The 18,608-nt window shown below is 45.4% G+C and overlaps 1 protein-coding gene across 5 annotated transcripts in view; it reads right to left on the bottom strand.

The window, feature by feature from the left end:
• Positions 1–177: 177 nt before the first annotated feature.
• SLC35F2 (solute carrier family 35 member F2) overlaps positions 178–18,608 on the bottom strand; it is a 101,647-nt gene continuing 83,216 nt past the window's right edge. For 4 of the 5 annotated variants that reach the window (XM_030333494.1, XM_030333495.1, XM_030333492.1 and 1 more), the window contains 7 exons: positions 17,796–17,971; positions 13,903–14,030; positions 9,492–9,651; positions 7,809–7,965; positions 6,522–6,574; positions 5,264–5,418; positions 1,889–2,904 (listed from right to left, as the gene is read on the bottom strand). In XM_030333494.1, coding sequence (XP_030189354.1) covers positions 2,638–2,904; positions 5,264–5,418; positions 6,522–6,574; positions 7,809–7,965; positions 9,492–9,651; positions 13,903–14,030; positions 17,796–17,940 — 1,065 coding nt within the window. In that variant the 5' untranslated portion in view covers positions 17,941–17,971 and the 3' untranslated portion in view covers positions 1,889–2,637. Of the gene's footprint in view, positions 1,177–1,888; positions 2,905–5,263; positions 5,419–6,521; positions 6,575–7,808; positions 7,966–9,491; positions 9,652–13,902; positions 14,031–17,795; positions 17,972–18,608 lie in introns of those variants that run through there. The other variant, XM_030333493.1, reaches the window with a different exon arrangement.

Genomic DNA, 18,608 nt, shown 5'->3' on the forward strand with positions numbered 1-18,608 from the left:
GCTCCAGGCTCTGAGCTGTCAGCACAGAGACGGACGCGGGGCTCAAACCCACTGACAGTGAGATCATGACCCGAGCCGAAGTCGGACGCTCAACAGACTGAGCCGCCCAGGCGCCCCTAATAAAGTCACTTAAAATCCAGAAGGGGAACTGGTTAATCAAAGAAACCACACAGTGAATGTATTTCCATGAAATCAAAATCTTTTAATAACATGAACATTTACCCTCAATTTCTTTATTACATTAGAAAAAAGTTTACATACACAGTTTTTGTAAAGTGGCATAGTGGTAGTTGATGTCTCATGGCACGTTACAAACACTTGGTGAGAAGTAGTGTGGCACCCTCTTTGAACAACGGAGACAGCGTTCCTCAGTCTACCGTATGGACCCTTCTTTCCTACATCTACGATACTCACACTTGTATCTCGGGATTTCTCAAGGGCTACCGACCCATGTCGCCATATGCAATCACCAGACCTCACTGTGGTATGAAGGCCACAAGGCTTGTGGACAACAAGTGTCTCAAGCGAGACAAAACCCAGAAGCCTCTAACTGTGGAAACCTACCCCAAACCACACCGACTCCCCCAACTTCTGACTGCCCAGCCCAGCTGGACAGCCCACTTTCAGGCCCTGTCCTGAGGCCGGATCGTGCCTGGTTGTCTCCCCCCAATGCTCTCCCGCCTGTGCCTCCGAGACCCCAGTACGGGGGCACAGCTTGTCTCCCAGACGCTAACAGATACTGGTTCTCAAACAGAGACACGATCCCAGCCACCCTGTCTTCTGTTCTATTTTCATATTTCTACTTTTGATACATTATTTTGTATTCCTTTGTAAAATTTAACCACCGGATCCAGTCCAATGCTACGGGGCTCACTCCCCACCTACCAATTTTCCAAGTGTCCCCTCGGTGCTCAGCGGGCTCTGCTCGCCCCTGGCGACGGCTCCCGGCTTCCCAGGAAGCCTCAGGCGTGTGCAACCCTTCTTGTCCAGCTACAAGGCGGCCGAGGGGGCCTCCTGCAGGTTCTCCTCGAGCTTCAGTCCTAGGTTGTCGACTCCGATGCTGGTGATGGGCGGCACGCTGCTCTCTGCCGGCTCGGCTGTGCGCGTGGGGGTGGAGCAGTAGAGGACGAACCCCACCATGATGACGGTGAAGGACAGGAGGTAGAGGCCCGAAAACTAGGAGGAGAACAGGCTGTGGGTCGTGGTCTCCGACAAACACACGATGGCTGCCGCCCTTTGCCAACTGTGCTTTCAGGGTGACCCTCTCACAATCTTTTTTTCCTGAAAGTTGCCTAAGGAGACACTCGCTCATGCCCCAAACCCCCCAGTACGGATGCCGATGATCGTACGCACTCTGGCCACAGCAGCCGGCGCCTCAGCCAAGGGGACCCTTGGATCTCTAGAGAATGGAAATTTTGCCTCGCTCTGTGATAACCCAGCTGTACTCCCACCTTGCAACCAGTCCCACTCAGTGGAAAGAATCGAAAGTCAGCCTGGACACCACAAGAGAGTCAATTTCAGACCATAAGCACAATTTATAATACTGATGTGAAACAGAGGAAGATGGGACCTAAGATACAATGCGGATGTACAGATGTGACAAGTTCTCAACAACCCTTCATGTGTGAGAATGTGGTGAAATCCATTTTGGGGGCACCTTAGTCTGACTCTTGATTTCGGCTCAGGTCACGACCTCATGGTTTATGGGTTCAAGCCCCACGTCGGGCTTTGTATTAACAGCTCAGAGCCTGGAGCCTGCTTCCGGTTCGGTGTCTCCCCAGCTCTCTGCCCCTCCCCTGCTCATTCTTTATCTCTCTCTCTCAAAACTAAATAAAAATAAACTTGAAAAAATGAAATAAAATCCACTTTGTTAAAATATAATAAATTATCTTGTCACCTGCACAGGGAAGGGAGCCCCTACAGGAGGAATCCCATACCCTCTCTGCTCCCAGAAGGACTGATTACAGCAAGAACCCGCTCTGACAGACACACCACCGAGACATGGAGTTCCTGGTGGCTTTCTCCAACCTGCCCCTCTCTGTTTAGGAAAACAACTACCCAGAGCAAAATGCAGTGAAGACACAACACTAATTTACCGTGTATTCTTACCAAAAACGGCCTGACATACCCCCAAAGTTTAAATAAATATGCACTCTGTATATTCGCTCTTATTGGAGTTGAGGATCCATACAAAACGTCAAGTATTAAGGAAATTAACACTTGTTTTTAACAGCACCAAAGATAAAACACAGAAAGAGAAAAGCTGAAGACTGACCAAGGATGGTGCAGTAAAACTTAGGGAAACCAGGCAGCACGATTAATGTGTAATTAAGTGCCTAGGACCATTTTTTTCCCTGGCAACAAGCGAACTCAACTTATGACTGGTCCTGCTAACCTGATTTTAAAGTTAAGAATGGGGTGTGCTATTTGTTCAAGCCAATAAATATTTTTAAAGTAGCCGAGATTTCATAGTGTACCCCAAAGAGTTCTAATGTCTAAAAAGAGTTCTAATGAGGGGGTGACAAAGAAAAACAATCAGAAAACACAACAGGTTGGGAAAGGAGATGAGGAGAAAGAAGAATCTAGATACACTCCCAAAGGGGGAAGGAGGAACTAACCAGGGGTGTGAAATGAGCGTTAAGAGCATTGCTGCTCACCTCCAGCAGTGGGCTTCTGCCAGTCACCATTGGTTTCCACACGTGAATTTTTTAAAGGCTCTCGATTACTTCTTCCCCTTGAGCCTTTAGAACTCTCTAAGGAATGGAACAGCCACAGCCCTCCGCAAAGTGCGGAAGCCTTCAAAGTCAATGACAATGAGGCAAAGTCAGTGTTGATGTCAAGCTGAACAGCAGAACCTGGCTTTAGTTCTGGGATCCAATACTCAGCATGGTCCTCAACACACAGCTGGTATTTAATAAATATTTGTTGGGGAGAAAATATTCAGAGTATATTAGGGAAAGTTAAAGCTATTTAGAGCACGCTAAACGTTTAAAGTCAGTGTTATAAAGCCAGTACTTATGTTCGCCTATAAAATGTTCACTGTTACTTGTGGGTAAATCTACATAACTTGGTCAAAACACGTCCTCTTTGGTTTGGTGGTTTTAAATGTTTAGAAGAAAAAGTAACTTTTCCTTTGAAGAAGCAGGTGATCAAATGGAGACACTTCTCTTAGAGGGGAGAGACTCTGAGGAAATGGGGTAAGTTTCCTGAATTAGAGGCTCTTACCTTCACCTTTTTTCTTACTTTGAATTCTACGCTTTGTATCTGGATCTCTGCAGGAAGTTTCTTGTAGCTCCTCTGGTCGGTAAGTATTTACTCAAGATCAATTCCAGAGGAGGCAAAATTTTTAAACTTTTTCAACTCTCTGATTTTTTAAAAAATCAGAGCCAAAGTGGGGCGCCTGGGGCTCAGCTGGTTAAGCATACAACCTCAGCTCAGATCGTGATCTCATGGTTTGTGGGTCTGGGCCCCGTGTCGAGCTCTGTGCTGACAGCTGAGAGCCTGGAGCCTGCTTGCTATTCTGTGTCTCCCTCTCTCTCTGCCCCTCCCCCACTCGTGTTCTGTGTCTCTCTGCTGCCCTCTCTCAAAAATAAACATTAAAAAAATTTTTTAATAAAAAATCAGAGCCAACATTATTTCAGATACTACAATTTTTAAAAAGTGGTAGTATATTGGGCTTATAATCCTGTCTTTAAAAACCGGTTCTACAACACGAAGTATCTTCTTTAAGCTCTGAATGGTTTTCCACCTCTGTAATTTACTCTGAAGATCACAGCAGATCTGCTCTTTGCTCTACAAGCCTCAAAACAGCCTTTGACCAAAACAACCAAGTCTGATCTAAGAGTGAGCTGCTAGACATGCAGGGACAAAGAAACATACAGCAAAAGAACTGGGAAGGAATTTTAAAGTCTGCACGCTCCAGTTTTGAGAATAATAATTTAAAGGTATGTGGTCAAAAAAATGGCTTTTTCATATAACGTTAAGAGCAGTGAAAGAGGAAATATCTGCATGAAGGGAGCTTATAATAAGTAGTGGCAGGTGTATTTTCACTTCAAAGCTTTTATTTCTTTAACCTTACTTCTTCCTTCCCACTTGGGTATTATTTTACTTAGAAAATTTTACTTACTAAAAAGAAAAAAGTACAGGTGAGTGAAGTTGTATGTGACACAACCTGCCAACTGCTAAGTTTAACTGCAAAACAGAAACACCATCACCTCCTAGTGGTAGCTATGTGAAATGCAAACACAGCATCAATCTTTCTTGCCCCCCTCCCCAACAACTGACTCACTTTGAAGGCCTACTTTATAGCCCTTAGCAATTGTTCTCATTAAAAAAAAAAAAAAAAAAAAAAAAAAAAAAATCCTAGGCTTGTTAGATCACTTCTCTGATTCATTTTCACATGTTATTTTTTAATGATGCTACCAAGAAGCTATAAATACCCTTTCAGTTTTAGTTCAGGAATACCTTAACCAGCAAGTTTGTAAAGATAACAGCTAGCTCCTGTTACATGTAACGTTGCAGGGCAAAAATGGTTTATGCTTCTTTAAGCAGAAATTTCTGAGAACCCACGGAACTAGGCTTTGTGAGTTCACGGCCAATTCCTGGGAATAGTGTAAATCCGTGCCAAGCAATTTCTGCCTGGATACAAAATTCTACAAGGACCAAGGACTGTAGCTGTTGTTCCCAAATGAAACTAAAATTATCAAGCAACAGCCAACATTCTATTTGTTCAAATCGCTTGCTGTGATGGCAAGCTCGTCAACGGGCATCTACTGAAGGTACAACTAAAGAAAGACGGGTTTCTGATGCAGCAGTTCTCAAGCTCCCAAGACCTTCGAGGGGACCCAAGACCCTTTCAGAAGTCTGTAACATCAAAAGTCTTCTTATAATACTAAGAAGATGCTACTTGCCTGGAGTGCAGGGGGACTTTCCAGTGAAATTCTTTTTTTTTTTTTTATGTTGATTCACTTTTTGCGAGAGAAACAGACCGAGCACAAGCAGGAGAGGGACAGAGAGAGACGGAGACACAGAATCGGAAGCAGGTTCCAGGCCCTGAGCTGTCAGCACAGAGCCCGACGTGGGGCTCAAACTCATGAACGGTGAGATCGTGACCTGAGCCGAAGTCGGACGCTTCACCGACTGAGCCACCCAGGCGCCCCTGTCAGTGAATTCTTGCCCCAAAAATGAGGTTTAATTTTGGATCTAAAATATTAAAGAAACCCATCACTTCTTTTAGACCAAGCAAGTGTTCCTATTTGCTTACCTTATAGCCAAACAGAAAGAGTCCAAAGAAAAGACTGTAGAGGTCGGCTGTCAGGATGCCCAAGTTCACAGAAGTGGCACTAGTGACCTGAATCACCAGCGGCATAAAGCTGTACAGGCAAAACATACAGAGGGCAAACGCCACAAACAGCAGGGCTGTGGGGGAACACAAAAGTGGAATACCGAATGTCACAGGAGGAAATCAGAAGGCAAGGACACTTTGAAGGCTTGGCTGCCGAATAAAATTCCCTAACTGTTTGACACACTATCTACAGAGTCTCTTGTTAACACTCAGCATTGCCAATGAGGCACAGAAAGCTCTCAGGAAAAATATAATAATAAGACATGACATAGAGGAGGGACTTCAAAACTGCAACAGGGTGTTGAGGGGGAAGGGCACAGAAACTTGCTCACGGTGGGACTGGTTCAACAGCTCCAGCCGCCCCACGCAGAGAGATCTTGTGATAAAAGGTCAATAAAAGCAGAATAACGATCAAGAAGCATAACCCATAATCTTTTGTTCATCTCATTAAATTCAGTGCTCCCAGAAAGCACAGTATAACCATCCTCTATCGGACAGACAGAGTGTGGGTGCTCACTATTTAGCTTTGCAACCGCCTCTTCAATCTCACCCCCATACCTGACACACACCCACACACAGCCACTCACACCCCGGCAATCGAAGTTATTTAACTGAACTAAATTATCCAAGCCCGGCAAATGAACACGGCATTTTACGTACTGCTTATAACTTCTTTCCACCCATCATTAAATAAGGTTGGAGTCTTTCCTGTTTCACCACTGTTTTCTTCTACATTATTGATTAGTGCGGGTGCCCAGGAATACCAGAGAGAAGCAATGGAAGGTGGTGGGTGATTACGCGCCATCAGATGATTCGGGTTAATGTTTCACAAATTACATCAAGCAGACAACCTTCACAAGAGCTTTGAGGACTCGTGATACAGATCTAATTGACAGGGAGTGTGACCGAAGGTCAGTCTTGCTCAGAATTCCTAGGACAGCAAAACTATTCCTGAAGGCTAAGGTTAAGAATTAACTCCTGTGGAAGGTTCATTTACAAGTTCTCACGGAGAGCTCCCTGTAGACCACTGGAGCCCTCTGTGTACTGAATTACTCTGTGATTTTACAAAAATGACTAAATATTATGTAAATGAAGGTATTTATTTCTTGATGCGTGTTTTTGTCACTTAGAGGAAAAGGATACTGACCAAAAAAAGGATGAACATTTATGAACATACCGATTTTCCAGTCCCACTGAATGCTGGCAATATCCTTACATTCAACGATCGATCTAAGATTAAAACAAGAGGTCACAGTGAGATCTTACTCATTTTCACTTGTTTATAAGCATTTTAGTTGCTATACATCAGCTAAGGTGAAGAATTATGTTGATTCTTTTTTGAGGATTACATTGATTTTTAAATTTTGGTAAGTATGTTTAATAAAAATGACATAGAATAAAATCAAAGGGGCCCATAAACACGTTTGATGCCTGTAGAAGCAGTTTTCAAACAGTGGTCAGCTATAGAAGGAAAACATGACAGTGTGTCTTCCATTTGAAGTGGGAGATAATAGTTTCTGGAAATCATTGAAAAACAGTCTTTCTTGGTAATGCCCCAACCACACTCTAAGCAGAAATCCCAAGCATCATGCACACGTAAGAAAATGAGGCATAGGGGCGCCTGGGTGGCTCAGTCGGTTAAGCGTCCGACTTCGGCTCAGGTCATGATCTCGCAGTGTGTGAGTTCGAGCCCCACGTCGGGCTCTGTGCTGACAGCTCAGAGCCTGGAGCCTGCTTTAGATACTGTGTCTCCCCCACTCTCTGCCCCTCCTCTGCTCATGCTCTGTCTCTGTCTCAAAAATAATTAAAAACATCTAAAAAAAAGAAAGAAAATGAGGCATATTTTTTGCCATTTCTAGAATCTTCTAGGGGTGCTGGGTGGCTCAGCTGGTTAAGCATCCAGCTCTTGGTTTCGGCTCAGGTCATGATCTCACAGTCTTGAGTTCAAGCCCCACATCGGCCTCTGCGCTGACAGTGCAGAGCCTGCTTGGGATTCTCTCTCTCTCTCCCCCCACTCTCTCTGTCCCTCCCTACCTGCTCTCTCTCTCTCAAAACACATAAAATAAACAAAAAACAAAACAAAACAAAAGAGTCTCCTCATAGATAGTTAGCAAGTCACCGATTTCAAATCGGAATCTGGGCCAAATCAACAATGAACAGTAGTAGCTGGAAAGTGATCATGTATGATAAATGTGCTTCTCTGGGTTTTTTTGTTTTTTTGTTTTTTTTTTTTTTTAGTTTATTTTTGACAGAGACAGAGGGGAGCTGGGGAGGGACCGAGAGAGAGGGAGACACAGAACCCGAAGCAGGCTCCAGGCTCCAAGCCGTCAGCACAGAGCCCGACGCGGGGCTCGAACTCACGAAGCGTGAGATCATGACCTGGGCCAAAGCCGGACGCTCAACCGACTGAGCCCCCCAGGCGCCCCTTCTTCTTTGGTTTTTGAGGGAAATCTTAGACTCTTACAGCTGTATGCCGCTGATGATGGTTCCGAATAGGCCCACCATTCCTAAAAACTCCTGCCTGCTCAGCCTCTTCACGATATACTCTTCACACACGTTAGAAACAGCATAGAGAGAAGCTCCGAGAAGGACCAAGATGTCGCCAATCAGCACGTCACTACCTGCAGGAAGACAAGGCACAGAACACAACACAGTGTCAATATAGGGGACCCTAGCTCGCTCGCTTCCAGCAGTTTATCTGGTTCACATTCGTTTAAGTAAGCCTTTATGGAAGGACAAACCCTGATTTCTAAAAGTCTAAGGACCCTTCTTCTCCTCAATTTCTGGCACAATTCTGCCATGATTCTTCTCACAGTTCAACCCCTCAGCAGACTATACGATCAGAAAATGGAGCCATAATGTAAGGCCTCAGGAAATGATTCTATGACAGAGAAATTGATGGAATTTATGGCAGCGGATTAACTGAAAACTACAGGGAAGGAAGCTACCCAGTCCAGGTTATCTTCTCTCAAAGGGCACAATAAAGTCACTCGGAGGTTGGGCGAATTCGACACCGTATTTAGATTTTATACCATCAATTGCCTGAACTTTGGCCCAAAGCATGTCCACGTCCACATGTTCTCATCCATGGAGGCACTGAAAAAGAGGTCAGTCATCCAGTGGACATGAAACTTCCTTTTGATAAAAAAAACCAACAATCTACAGTAGCTTTTCCAGTAAACTAATCTCAATGTATGGGCCCAAAGATTAATTGTAAATATATCAACAATTGTCTCTCTCATGAGATGAAACAAAACTATTCATTGTGACAAAAAGGCACGAGCACCGTGCACAGGTAAGAACATAAAAAACTGCTTTGCAGGGGCACCTGGGTGGCTCAGTCGGTTAAGTGTCCGACTTGGCTCAGGTCATGATCTCAAGTTTACGGGTTCGAGCCCCACATCAGCTGACAGCTCAGAGCCTGGAGCCTGCTTCAGATTCTGTGTCTCCCTCTCTCTCTGCCCCTCCCCTGCTCGTGCTCACTCACTCAGTCTCTCTCTTTCTCAAAAATAAATAAATTGGGGCGCCTGGGTGGCTCAGTCGGTTAAGCGGCCGACTTCGGCTCAGGTCATGATCTCGCAGTCCGTGAGTTCGAGCCCCGCGTCGGGCTCTGTGCTGACAGCTCGGTGCCTGGAGCCTGCTTCAGATTCTGTGTCTCCCTCTCTCTCTGCCCCTCCCCTGCTCGTGCTCACTCACTCGCTCTCTCTCTCTCTCTCAAAAATAAATAAACATTAAAAAAAAAAAAGCTGCTTTGTGGAAGTGGTTACAACAGCAGAAGCAAACAGATCTCAAAATAAAAAACTTAAAAGACAGTTTATAAGCAAGACACGTTTTCTGTCTTTTACCATATATCTTTGCAATATAAAAGCAAAAACACGAGGCGCCTGGGTGGCTCAGTCAGTTTAGAGTCCGGCTCTTGATTTTGGCTCAGGTCATGATCCCAGGGCTGTGGGATCGAGCCCCGCGTTGGGCTCCTCACGGGGCATGGGGCCTGCGTGGGATTCTCTCTCCTCTCCCTCTGCCCCTGCCCCCTGCTCCCATTCTGTCTCTCAAAATAAATAAATTAAAACATTTTTTAAAAAAAAGCAAAAGTACAAGCAAAACATTTTTCTGGGACGGAACCAGAAACAAAGTAGCACAGCCTCACCTGAATTGTCTTCTCTCCCTGCGAGTATGTCGGCACCGACCATCGTCCCCACGCCCAGCAGACAGACAGCTACAGCAATCAAGTGGATCACTCTGTATCTTGCATAGAGAACAAACCACGAGAGCGCCATCAACACAGGAATCCCAAAGCAGTCCAAAAGCTGCATGGAAGGAGAAACAAACAACTTAAACCATCTCTCCTCAGCTAAACGATGGAGTCAGCACCTAACTACTACCAGCTGTGTACCTTTCGTGTGCATTTCACGGATTTACCCCATTGCCTGGACTCCCCAGTACCCGGGTTAGCTCATCTAACCTTCACGATTCTACGAGACTGAAAACGCATTTCCCATTTCACAGAGCAGGAAAACCAAGGCGCAGAGAGGTCACGTGAGCTGCCCCAACTCCCACAGTCAGAAGCGGGAGAGCCGGTTGCTGCCCCCAGGAATTCCTCCCAGCAGCCGGTGCTACCTCGACACTCCCGCCTGTGTTTACCCCTGTAAGTCCAGGAGGCAGAGCTGCGGGCCCTCGTGCACCCTTGACCCGAGTCAACAAATACTTTCGCCCCTCCCAGGTGGGAGACGCTACAAGAGAAGCTGGAGACGGAGGTGTGTGTGAGACACGGCCCTCAGGGGCACAAAGAAAGCCAGACGCAGGTGGAATAAGTCGTCACACAACCAGATACTTCAGTGCCTTTGGGCCAAGAGCTGCAGAGAAGTAGCAGGGATTGTCAGAAGGCCCCGAGACACCAGCGCCCTGAGCAAGTGTGCGGCCCCACCGCGTGGGACAACACCTGCTCCCGGCAAATCCTCTCGCTCATCTCCATCGTCTACTCCTAAACACTTGCCACACCTCTGACGCTGCCGGGCGGAAAGGCAGGGGAGTGAACAGTGGCAAAATCCCAGCAAATCCAAAATCGGTGGCAAGATAAAGAAAAAATGGGGGATTTTATTCACTCAATTCTCGAGGTCACAGATTTTGCAGAGTGCATTCAAGGATAAAATACATGCCATACGCTAATTATACTCCTGAAACTGTTTTATTGCTCACTCTGTTTCTTGTTTTGTTTTGTTTTTAACCTTGTCGCTGATTCGCTCTGTAGCTCTCTGGTTTGGGACAAGGCAGGCCCCTAAATCTCCAGCAGCCTGTTTCATGCTGTCCACTGCTGTTTAGTGATTGCCTTTCACTGCAATGTCATTACTGGAGGCGGACGCGCCGACATGGGAATGGGCACTGTGCCTTGTTATTTATTCCAGCTGCAGAATGCTAATCCCCTAAGTGCTTTACTGAGCCTGCCGGAACAACAAATCATTAAGCGATGCACATGGTAATAGCCCGTCCCAGAAGACACCAGCAGAATCCAGCCATGATGACTTAACAAAGTCTACACTAGAATTCCTTCAACAAAAAAAGTACAAAAGGTCACTCTCAAAAACTCTCACAGCAAACTCCCTATCCTGAAATCGTGTCTTCAAATCAAACTTATATTGGCTCTATTTTTTAACAATTTTGGGGGGCCATATAAGGGAGCTGCCCATGGGGTGCAGCCACTCACCAGCCGCGTGCTCCCCAGCCGGTCCCCCTCTGCGTCAAAATATGAGAGGAAGAGAGCAGACCCAGATGATCTCACGGGTCCCTTCTTACCATAACGTTCCATGACTTCTCATCTGATATCTAGCACATATGGCCTTCTAACTACATTGATTCTCCTTTTCACAATGTACTCTTGGTGATGGAAATCTTCTCTTTGATACTTTCAGTCCCAAGAGCCTCCCTATTTAATTTAATCTTTAAAAATTATTGGACGGCCACAGTAGACAAGGCACTATAAGTAAGACGCTGGGGGAAGCAGAGGTACAAAAATGAGTTGGATTTTATTAGAAATACCTTATTAAAGACAGAGCACAGAGGAGAACATGAGATTGAATTAGACCTTAGAGAACGGAGGACAGGGGCTTCAAAAAGCACTGTGTTCTAGAAAGAATAGAACTGCACAATGCAGGAGAAGCTGGCTGAGGGTGGGGAACCAGCAGAGGTGGCTGTAAAGTGAGAGGAAGCACGAGTACCAAACTAGCCCGTGGGGTGTCAATGGCCACGTCTGTGAGCACCATATTACATTACTGGTAATTACTACATTACTGGCCATAATTACAGAATCTTTTTAAATTTTTTTTAATGTTTATTTTTGAGAGAGAGAGAGAGCACAAGCAGGGGAGAGCAGAGAGAGAGAGGGAGACACAGAATCTGAAGCAGGCTCCAGGCTCCCAGCTGTCAGTACAGAGCTTGTGGTGGGGCTCGAGTTCACGAACTGGGAGATCATGACCTGAGCCAAAGTCAGACACTTAACTGACAGAGCCACCCAGGCACCCCTGTAATTACAGAATCTTTGAAGGAATCCTTAGGGAGAGACCACGTGGCCCAAACTCCCTTTCACCCAGGCCACAGATTTACTCAAGCAGAGACTTGGCTGGAAGGATCCCAGCGACACGCACCCTCCGCGGAGCTGGGAGCTGTAGCGGTCACATGCCCTTCTCGTACTGTACTCCTTGCGAGCACCGAAAAGCAAACACCTTTTGACAACCAAATGCTTACGTTTTCCTAAGAGGCTAGAAGTGAAAGAAATTTTTTTCAGTGGTAAAGGACATGAATTTCAGTCAAAAAGACCCAACTGTAAGAGTTCCACTTAGCTGTGTTTAGACCTTGTACCATTTCAAAACTTGTCATTGTCAGTCGTCAAGAGATCAAAGTTTCTGGGCGCTCTAGTCAAGTAATTAAATTGTGCCTGAGATTATAAGGATAAACGTGACTAGAAAAATGCCATCTTCCACACTCTCATACCCTCATTACCCATAGCTGAAAGCACACATAATCCTATTCATGATGAATTTCATTCTTTCAGTAACTCCTGGTCTTAATTGTTACGAAATCCTGGGTTTTTTACATGCCTCCTGTGGTATCCATCTTAACCCATATTTCCCCAAGCCAGTCAAAAGCCAAAAAGTCTGCTGAAGACAATCCTTAGCACAATTAGTACAATGTTACAGAACAGAAAACGCTTAATAAGATGCATTCAGCATTTAATGTATATTCACATGGGAAAAATACCGAATTTTCACCAATCCTTTTGTCTTCCAAGTGAAATAAGTCCAATTTCACTTTAATTTTTCCATGGTCCTAAAATGTGAAGACGAAATAAACACATCTCTGTATTTTAGGGGCACCTGGGTGGTTCAGTCAGCTAAGCTTCTGACTTGGACCCAGGTCATTATCTCACAGTTGGTGGGTTCGAGCCCCACATCAGGCTCTGTGCTGACAGCTCAGAACCTGGAGGCTGCTTCGGAGTCTGTGTCTCCCTCTCTCTGCCACTCCCCCACTCACGCTCTGTGTGTGTCTCTCTCTCAAAAATAAACATTAAAAAAAAAAAGAACATCTCTGTATTTTAAATAGTGAGAAAACCGATGCATCAGAAAGTTATAAATCTAGGGGCACCTGGCTGACTAAGTCAGTTGAGCATCTGGCTCAGGTCGTGATTTCACAGTCATGGCACCAAGCCCCACATCAGGCTCTGCAATGGGCGTGGAAGCCACTTGGGACTCTCTCTCTCTCTCTCTCTCTCTCTCTCTCTATCTATATATATATATATACCTCTGCCCTTCCCCCACTTGCATGCACTGTCTCTCTCTCTCAAAAAAAAAAAAAAAGTTACAAACCTATTAAACTGTGAAGTGTAAACCTGGCCCCGGAGTCTCCCTTTATAAAGTGTGTTGTCGTTCCCACTAGTGAATCGGTGCCATCACGCAGCCCGTAAGTCTGCTAACATTAAGACAACTGAATCAGTCTTCCTCAACCCCACCAAGTGAAAAAGTACTGCTCTGCAGGAACACATTTCTTTCAGTCCATCAACAATCAACCTAAAAAAGGAATAAGGAGATCGCTTTTGCCTTTGGCCACGCAGGACGCTGAGTCTCTACCCCATGTGTCTACGAGGTTCCTTCCAACAAGTCCAATGGCCCCTTTGTCTTGAATATCTACTTTACTAGCACACCTCCCAGTTTTCTGTGGCACACAAAAGTATACTCACTTTACGGGCCGTGTTCAAACAAACTTAAAACAACTCTTGTCAACATCACAGCATCAATTGCCAACTAAATATTTCTGCTTCCTTCGGTATCAACTGTTCTACTGGGGAGCAGCACTGGCAGGTTGGGAACTGATTAACTTGTATACGTTTTCACTGATTCCAGGAGATCTTACTCATTAGCACATATGCTCCACTGAAAAACAGACAGCATCCACCTGTGTTTAGATCTCCTGCAAGGGAACAGGTTTTCGATAAAGTTGGCTTAGCAAACATGGCTTCAGCTTCTTTCCTTGAACTGAAAACTCCAAACCGGTCAGAGACTGCCCCTTACCTGGACACTGGTTAGAGTCGTATACTGGTACGCTCTGACAATCAGGTAATTGGCTTCCACGTCCGCTAGTCCAAGCAGGACGTACTTCCACCATTTTCTCTTCAAGATGTGCAGAAGGTTATCACTACCTGGTGGAAAGAAATCTGGGTTGGCACATGGTGCTTGAAAGCGATACCATGGGGATGCCTGGGTGGCTCAGTCGGTCAAGCGTCTGGCTCTCGACTTCAGCTCAGGTCATGATCGCGTGGTTCACGAGTTCGAGCCCCACAGTGGGGTCTGCACTGACCCCTGCTAGGGGTCTCAGTCTCCCGTCTGCACTGACAGTGTGGAGTCTGCTTGGGAGTCTCAGCCTCCCTCTCTCTCTCTGCCCCTCCCCTGTTTGTGTGCTCTGTTTCTCTCTGTCTCTCAAAATAAATAAGTAATACTTTTTTAAAGAAAGAAAAGAGGGCCGCCTGGGTGGCTCAGTCGATTAAGCTTCCAACTTCTGCTCAGATCATGATTTCATGGTTCGTGAGTTCAAGCCCCACGTCGGGCTCTGTGCTGACAGCTCAGAGCCCAGAGCCTGCTTCAGATTCTGTGTCTCCCTCTCTCTGTCTCTGCTCCTCCCCCGCTTGTGCTCCCTCTCTTTCTCTCTCTCAGAAATGAATAAACATTAGAAAAAGAAAAGAAAAGAAAAGATTACTATGCATGTTCAATTTAGATATTAAAGAGTCAAAGCAAATGTCCATTATGTATTATGAATGTGGTGCTTCCTAATTTCCATTATTCATAACCTAAATGCCTACAGTAACTCAGCAGAGTCAGTTAGATTTTTTTCTGTTAGGAGACCCAGCCTAAGGTGTCATCATAGACAAGTGTTCAAAGAAAACACCAGAGAGAAAGTAAGTAGGAGAAAAGTGGTTAAATTTCCTTTCCTACTGTCACATCAATATAACATCCAGATATGGGCTTGGATGCGGCCATTGCTGATAAGCTACACATTATCCTAGAAATGAAAAGTTTTCTTATAAATCCATTTGGTCATTTAATCTCTGCACTTGGTCATTCTTTTGGAAGAGATGTGCTTTCAAGAGAAAATTAAGTCAGTGATAAGTCTGGAAAAAAGACTCACATCATCGAAGAAACGCCTTTTATTGCCCAAATTCTACTTATTTAAGTGAACTGCAATTCACTTCTTTGGAGAATCTGGCAGGCAGGAGATACACAGTTAGCACATACAGGAGAAGGCTTTACGATAAGATAATCTATAAGTGAGAATGATAACCAAAGAATTGTCATCAAAGTCCAATTCGCAGGAACATCCTGAAGTCAAACAGTCAGTCCCACTCAACATGACATGGCTTGGAAGGTCCCTGCCATCACCCCTTGGGGGACCTCACTGACATATTTATGAATCACGCTAACTTCCTTCAAGAGTTCAGAACAGCTCACAGAGGAGTGGAGTCTGGGGCTAGTAAACCACGTGTCCAATTCTGTTTCCAACTCCTAACATTCTTGCCAAACCTGGTGCTCTCCCCTTGAAATGTTCCCCCCCCCCCCCCACACTGGCTTCCATTTTCTTTCAAAAATAAGTCCCCTATCCCAACACAGAAATACCACTGACCTATTAAGGTTCATATCACAAGAGGATTAGCAAACACCAGTGATTTCACGATGTGGCTTGAAATGCCAAAGATGGAAAGACAGCCCCCTCTTGGTCAGTCTGGGTTACCCCTCGTTTTCACATTCGGGGATTCAAGCTCTTTTTGCTTTTTAGGTTTACTTATTTATCTTCAGAGAGACAGACGCAGCACAAGTCGGGAAGGGCACAGAGAGAGAGGGAGAGAGAGAGAATCCCAAGCAGGCTCCACACTGTCAGCGCGGAGCATGATGCAGGGCTCGAACCCACAAAACTGAGAGATCGTGACCCGAGCCGATCGTGACTAAGACGCTTCACCAGCTGAGCCACCCAGACACCCCTCACGCTCTCCTCTTACGGGAAGGACGTCTGTCATGACTAACAGCCCCTCGTGCACAGCATGGGCTCAGGGGCAGGCTGCCTGGCTTGGAAGCCGGCTCCACCAGTCACTACCTGTGTGACTCACAACCAGCCATGGTGGGCTGTGCGACTCTGTTTCCTCATCTGCGAAGTAGGGATAACGGTAATATTCACTTTGCTTCCTTGGGAGGACTTGGTGACGTAACATGTTAACAAAATGAGGTAAACAATTCAAACGATATCTGGCACAAGAGGTCAGTCAGAACCTTTCCCATTTTTTGCATAGCAGCTACAAATCATAAATCTGTAACAATTCTAAAACAACGTAACCAAGGGCACCTGGGTGTTTCAGTTGGTTAAGTATCTGGCTTCAGCTCAGGTCATGATCTCGTGGTTCATGGATTCGAGCCCTGCATTGGGCTCTGTGCTGACAGCTCAGAGCCTGCTTTGGATTCTGTGTCTCCCTCTCTCTACTCCTCCCCCTTGCACTTTATCTCTCTCTCAAAAATAAACATAAAAAAAAAAAAAATTAAAACAACTTAACCAGCCAGTAATAAGGATGTTAATTCCTTCTCTCCCTCTCCCTCTCTCTCTGCCCCTCCCCACTTGTGATGTCTCTTTTTTAATATTATTAAAAAATAAATATTTTTTAAAAGTGGGGGGGCACCTGAGTGGCTCAGGAGGTTAAGTGTCTGACTCCTGATTTTGGGTCAGGTCATGATCTCATGGCTCATGAGATCAAGCCCTACATCAGGCTGTCTGTCAGCACAGGATTCTCTCTCTCTCCCTCTCTCTGCCCCTCCCCTGCTCTACTCTCTCTCTCTCAAAATAAACAAACATTAAAACAAAAAAAGATGTTAACTCCTTGCCAATTCCTTTGTCTTTCTCACAACATAGACTTGATCTACACACAACCCGTGCTCCCTCTAACATTCTCCACTTGGCTGGAAATGTGTATTTTGGAGAGTGAGGCTCTTTTTAAGGGTTTTTAATATTGTCTCTTAAATGTATCAACCACAGGGGAAAAAATAAAACCTGACTCTTTTTTTAAAAAAATTTTTTTTCAACGTTTTTTATTTATTTTTGGGACAGAGAGAGACAGAGCATGAACGGGGGAGGGGCAGAGAGAGAGGGAGACACAGAATCGGAAACAGGCTCCAGGCTCTGAGCCATCAGCCCAGAGCCTGACGCGGGGCTCGAACTCACGGACCGCGAGATCGTGACCTGGCTGAAGTCGGACGCTTAACCGACTGCGCCACCCAGGCGCCCCAAACCTGACTCTTAATGGAGCTTCCGCTTTTTTAATTTTATTCATTTTTTTTTTAAGTAATCTCTACCTCCAACGTGGGGCTCGAACTCACAACCCCGAGATCTAGAGTCCCATGCTTTACCAACTGAGCCAGTCAGATGTCCCAGCACTTTTTCAGATTCCTTGACAACTTCTACTGGTACCGTCTGGTGCTCCCTGTTCTTTTTTTTTTTTTTTTTTTTTTAATTTTTTTAATGTTTATTTATTTTTGAGACAGAGAGAGACAGAGCATGAGCGGGGGAGGGTCAGAGACAGGGAGACAGAATCCGAAACAGGCTCCAGGCTCTGAGCTGTCAGCACAGAGCCCGATGCGGGGCTCGAACTCAGACCGCAAGATCATGACCTGAGCCGAAGTCAGCTGCTTAACCGACTGAGCCACCCAGACGCCCCTGGTGCTCCCTGTTCTTAACAATTTCACAGAGTTATACATAAATCTCCAATTGCTATTTGCATACCATTCAGAGTTGCCCTCCTTTTCTAATAACTTGGATGAAAAACAGTTTCCTGTTCTTGGTTTGACCTCGCATTTTATTTTTTAAGTAATCAGAAGCCCAACATTTTTATAAAGATAACTGGCTGCAAAGGCCACTCTCACGTTGTACCGACCTGATTGGAATGCCAGCATCACCGTATAAAAAAGAAGCAGCAGGCAATAGTTGATAAAGCTCTGAAGCATGGGCGTGTTCACTCTGTATCTTTCTGCCAGGTACTGGCTGGTAATGGCCGTCCCGCATATACACAAGGACAACATCTGACCCAATGCAACTGTCTTCAAGATGTTCCTGGAAAACAAAGGAGAAACTCAGAACAACTTGCAAGTAAATTATACCTTACGTGCGCGTGCCCGCACACACACACATACTAAACACAAAGAAAAATGTAAATTATTCCAGGCGGTTCTTTATTTCACTGTTTTGCTTACTTCATGAACACAAAAACCGAAGTGTTGTATTTTAGGGGCGCCCGGGTGGCTCAGTCGGTTGAGCGCCCGACTTCAGCTCAGGTCATGATCTCACGGTCTGTGGGTTCGAGCCCCGTATCAGGCTCTGTGCTGACAGCTCAGAGCCTGGAGCCTGTTTTGGATTCTGTGTCTCCCTCTCTCTCTCCACCTCTCTCCTGCTTGTGCTCTTTCTCTCTCTCTCAAAAATAAATAAACATTAAAAAAAAAAATTTTTTAATAATAAAGCATTGTATTTTAACAAACTACATCTTTCACTCTTTGACATTTCTGATTTCCCACATTTCTCATTCCCACAAAGGTACATATTCCCAAACTTCACTGATCATTTTAATGTTTTTTGTTTGCTTGTTTTTTAGAGAGAAACAGAGCACAAACAGGAGAGGGGCAGAGAGAGACACACACACAGCATCCGAAGCAGGCTCCAGGCTCCGAACTGTCAGCACAGAGCCTGACGTGGG

Source organism: Lynx canadensis, chromosome D1, assembly GCF_007474595.2.
Source record: "Lynx canadensis isolate LIC74 chromosome D1, mLynCan4.pri.v2, whole genome shotgun sequence".
NCBI classification, from domain to species: domain Eukaryota; kingdom Metazoa; phylum Chordata; class Mammalia; order Carnivora; family Felidae; genus Lynx; species Lynx canadensis.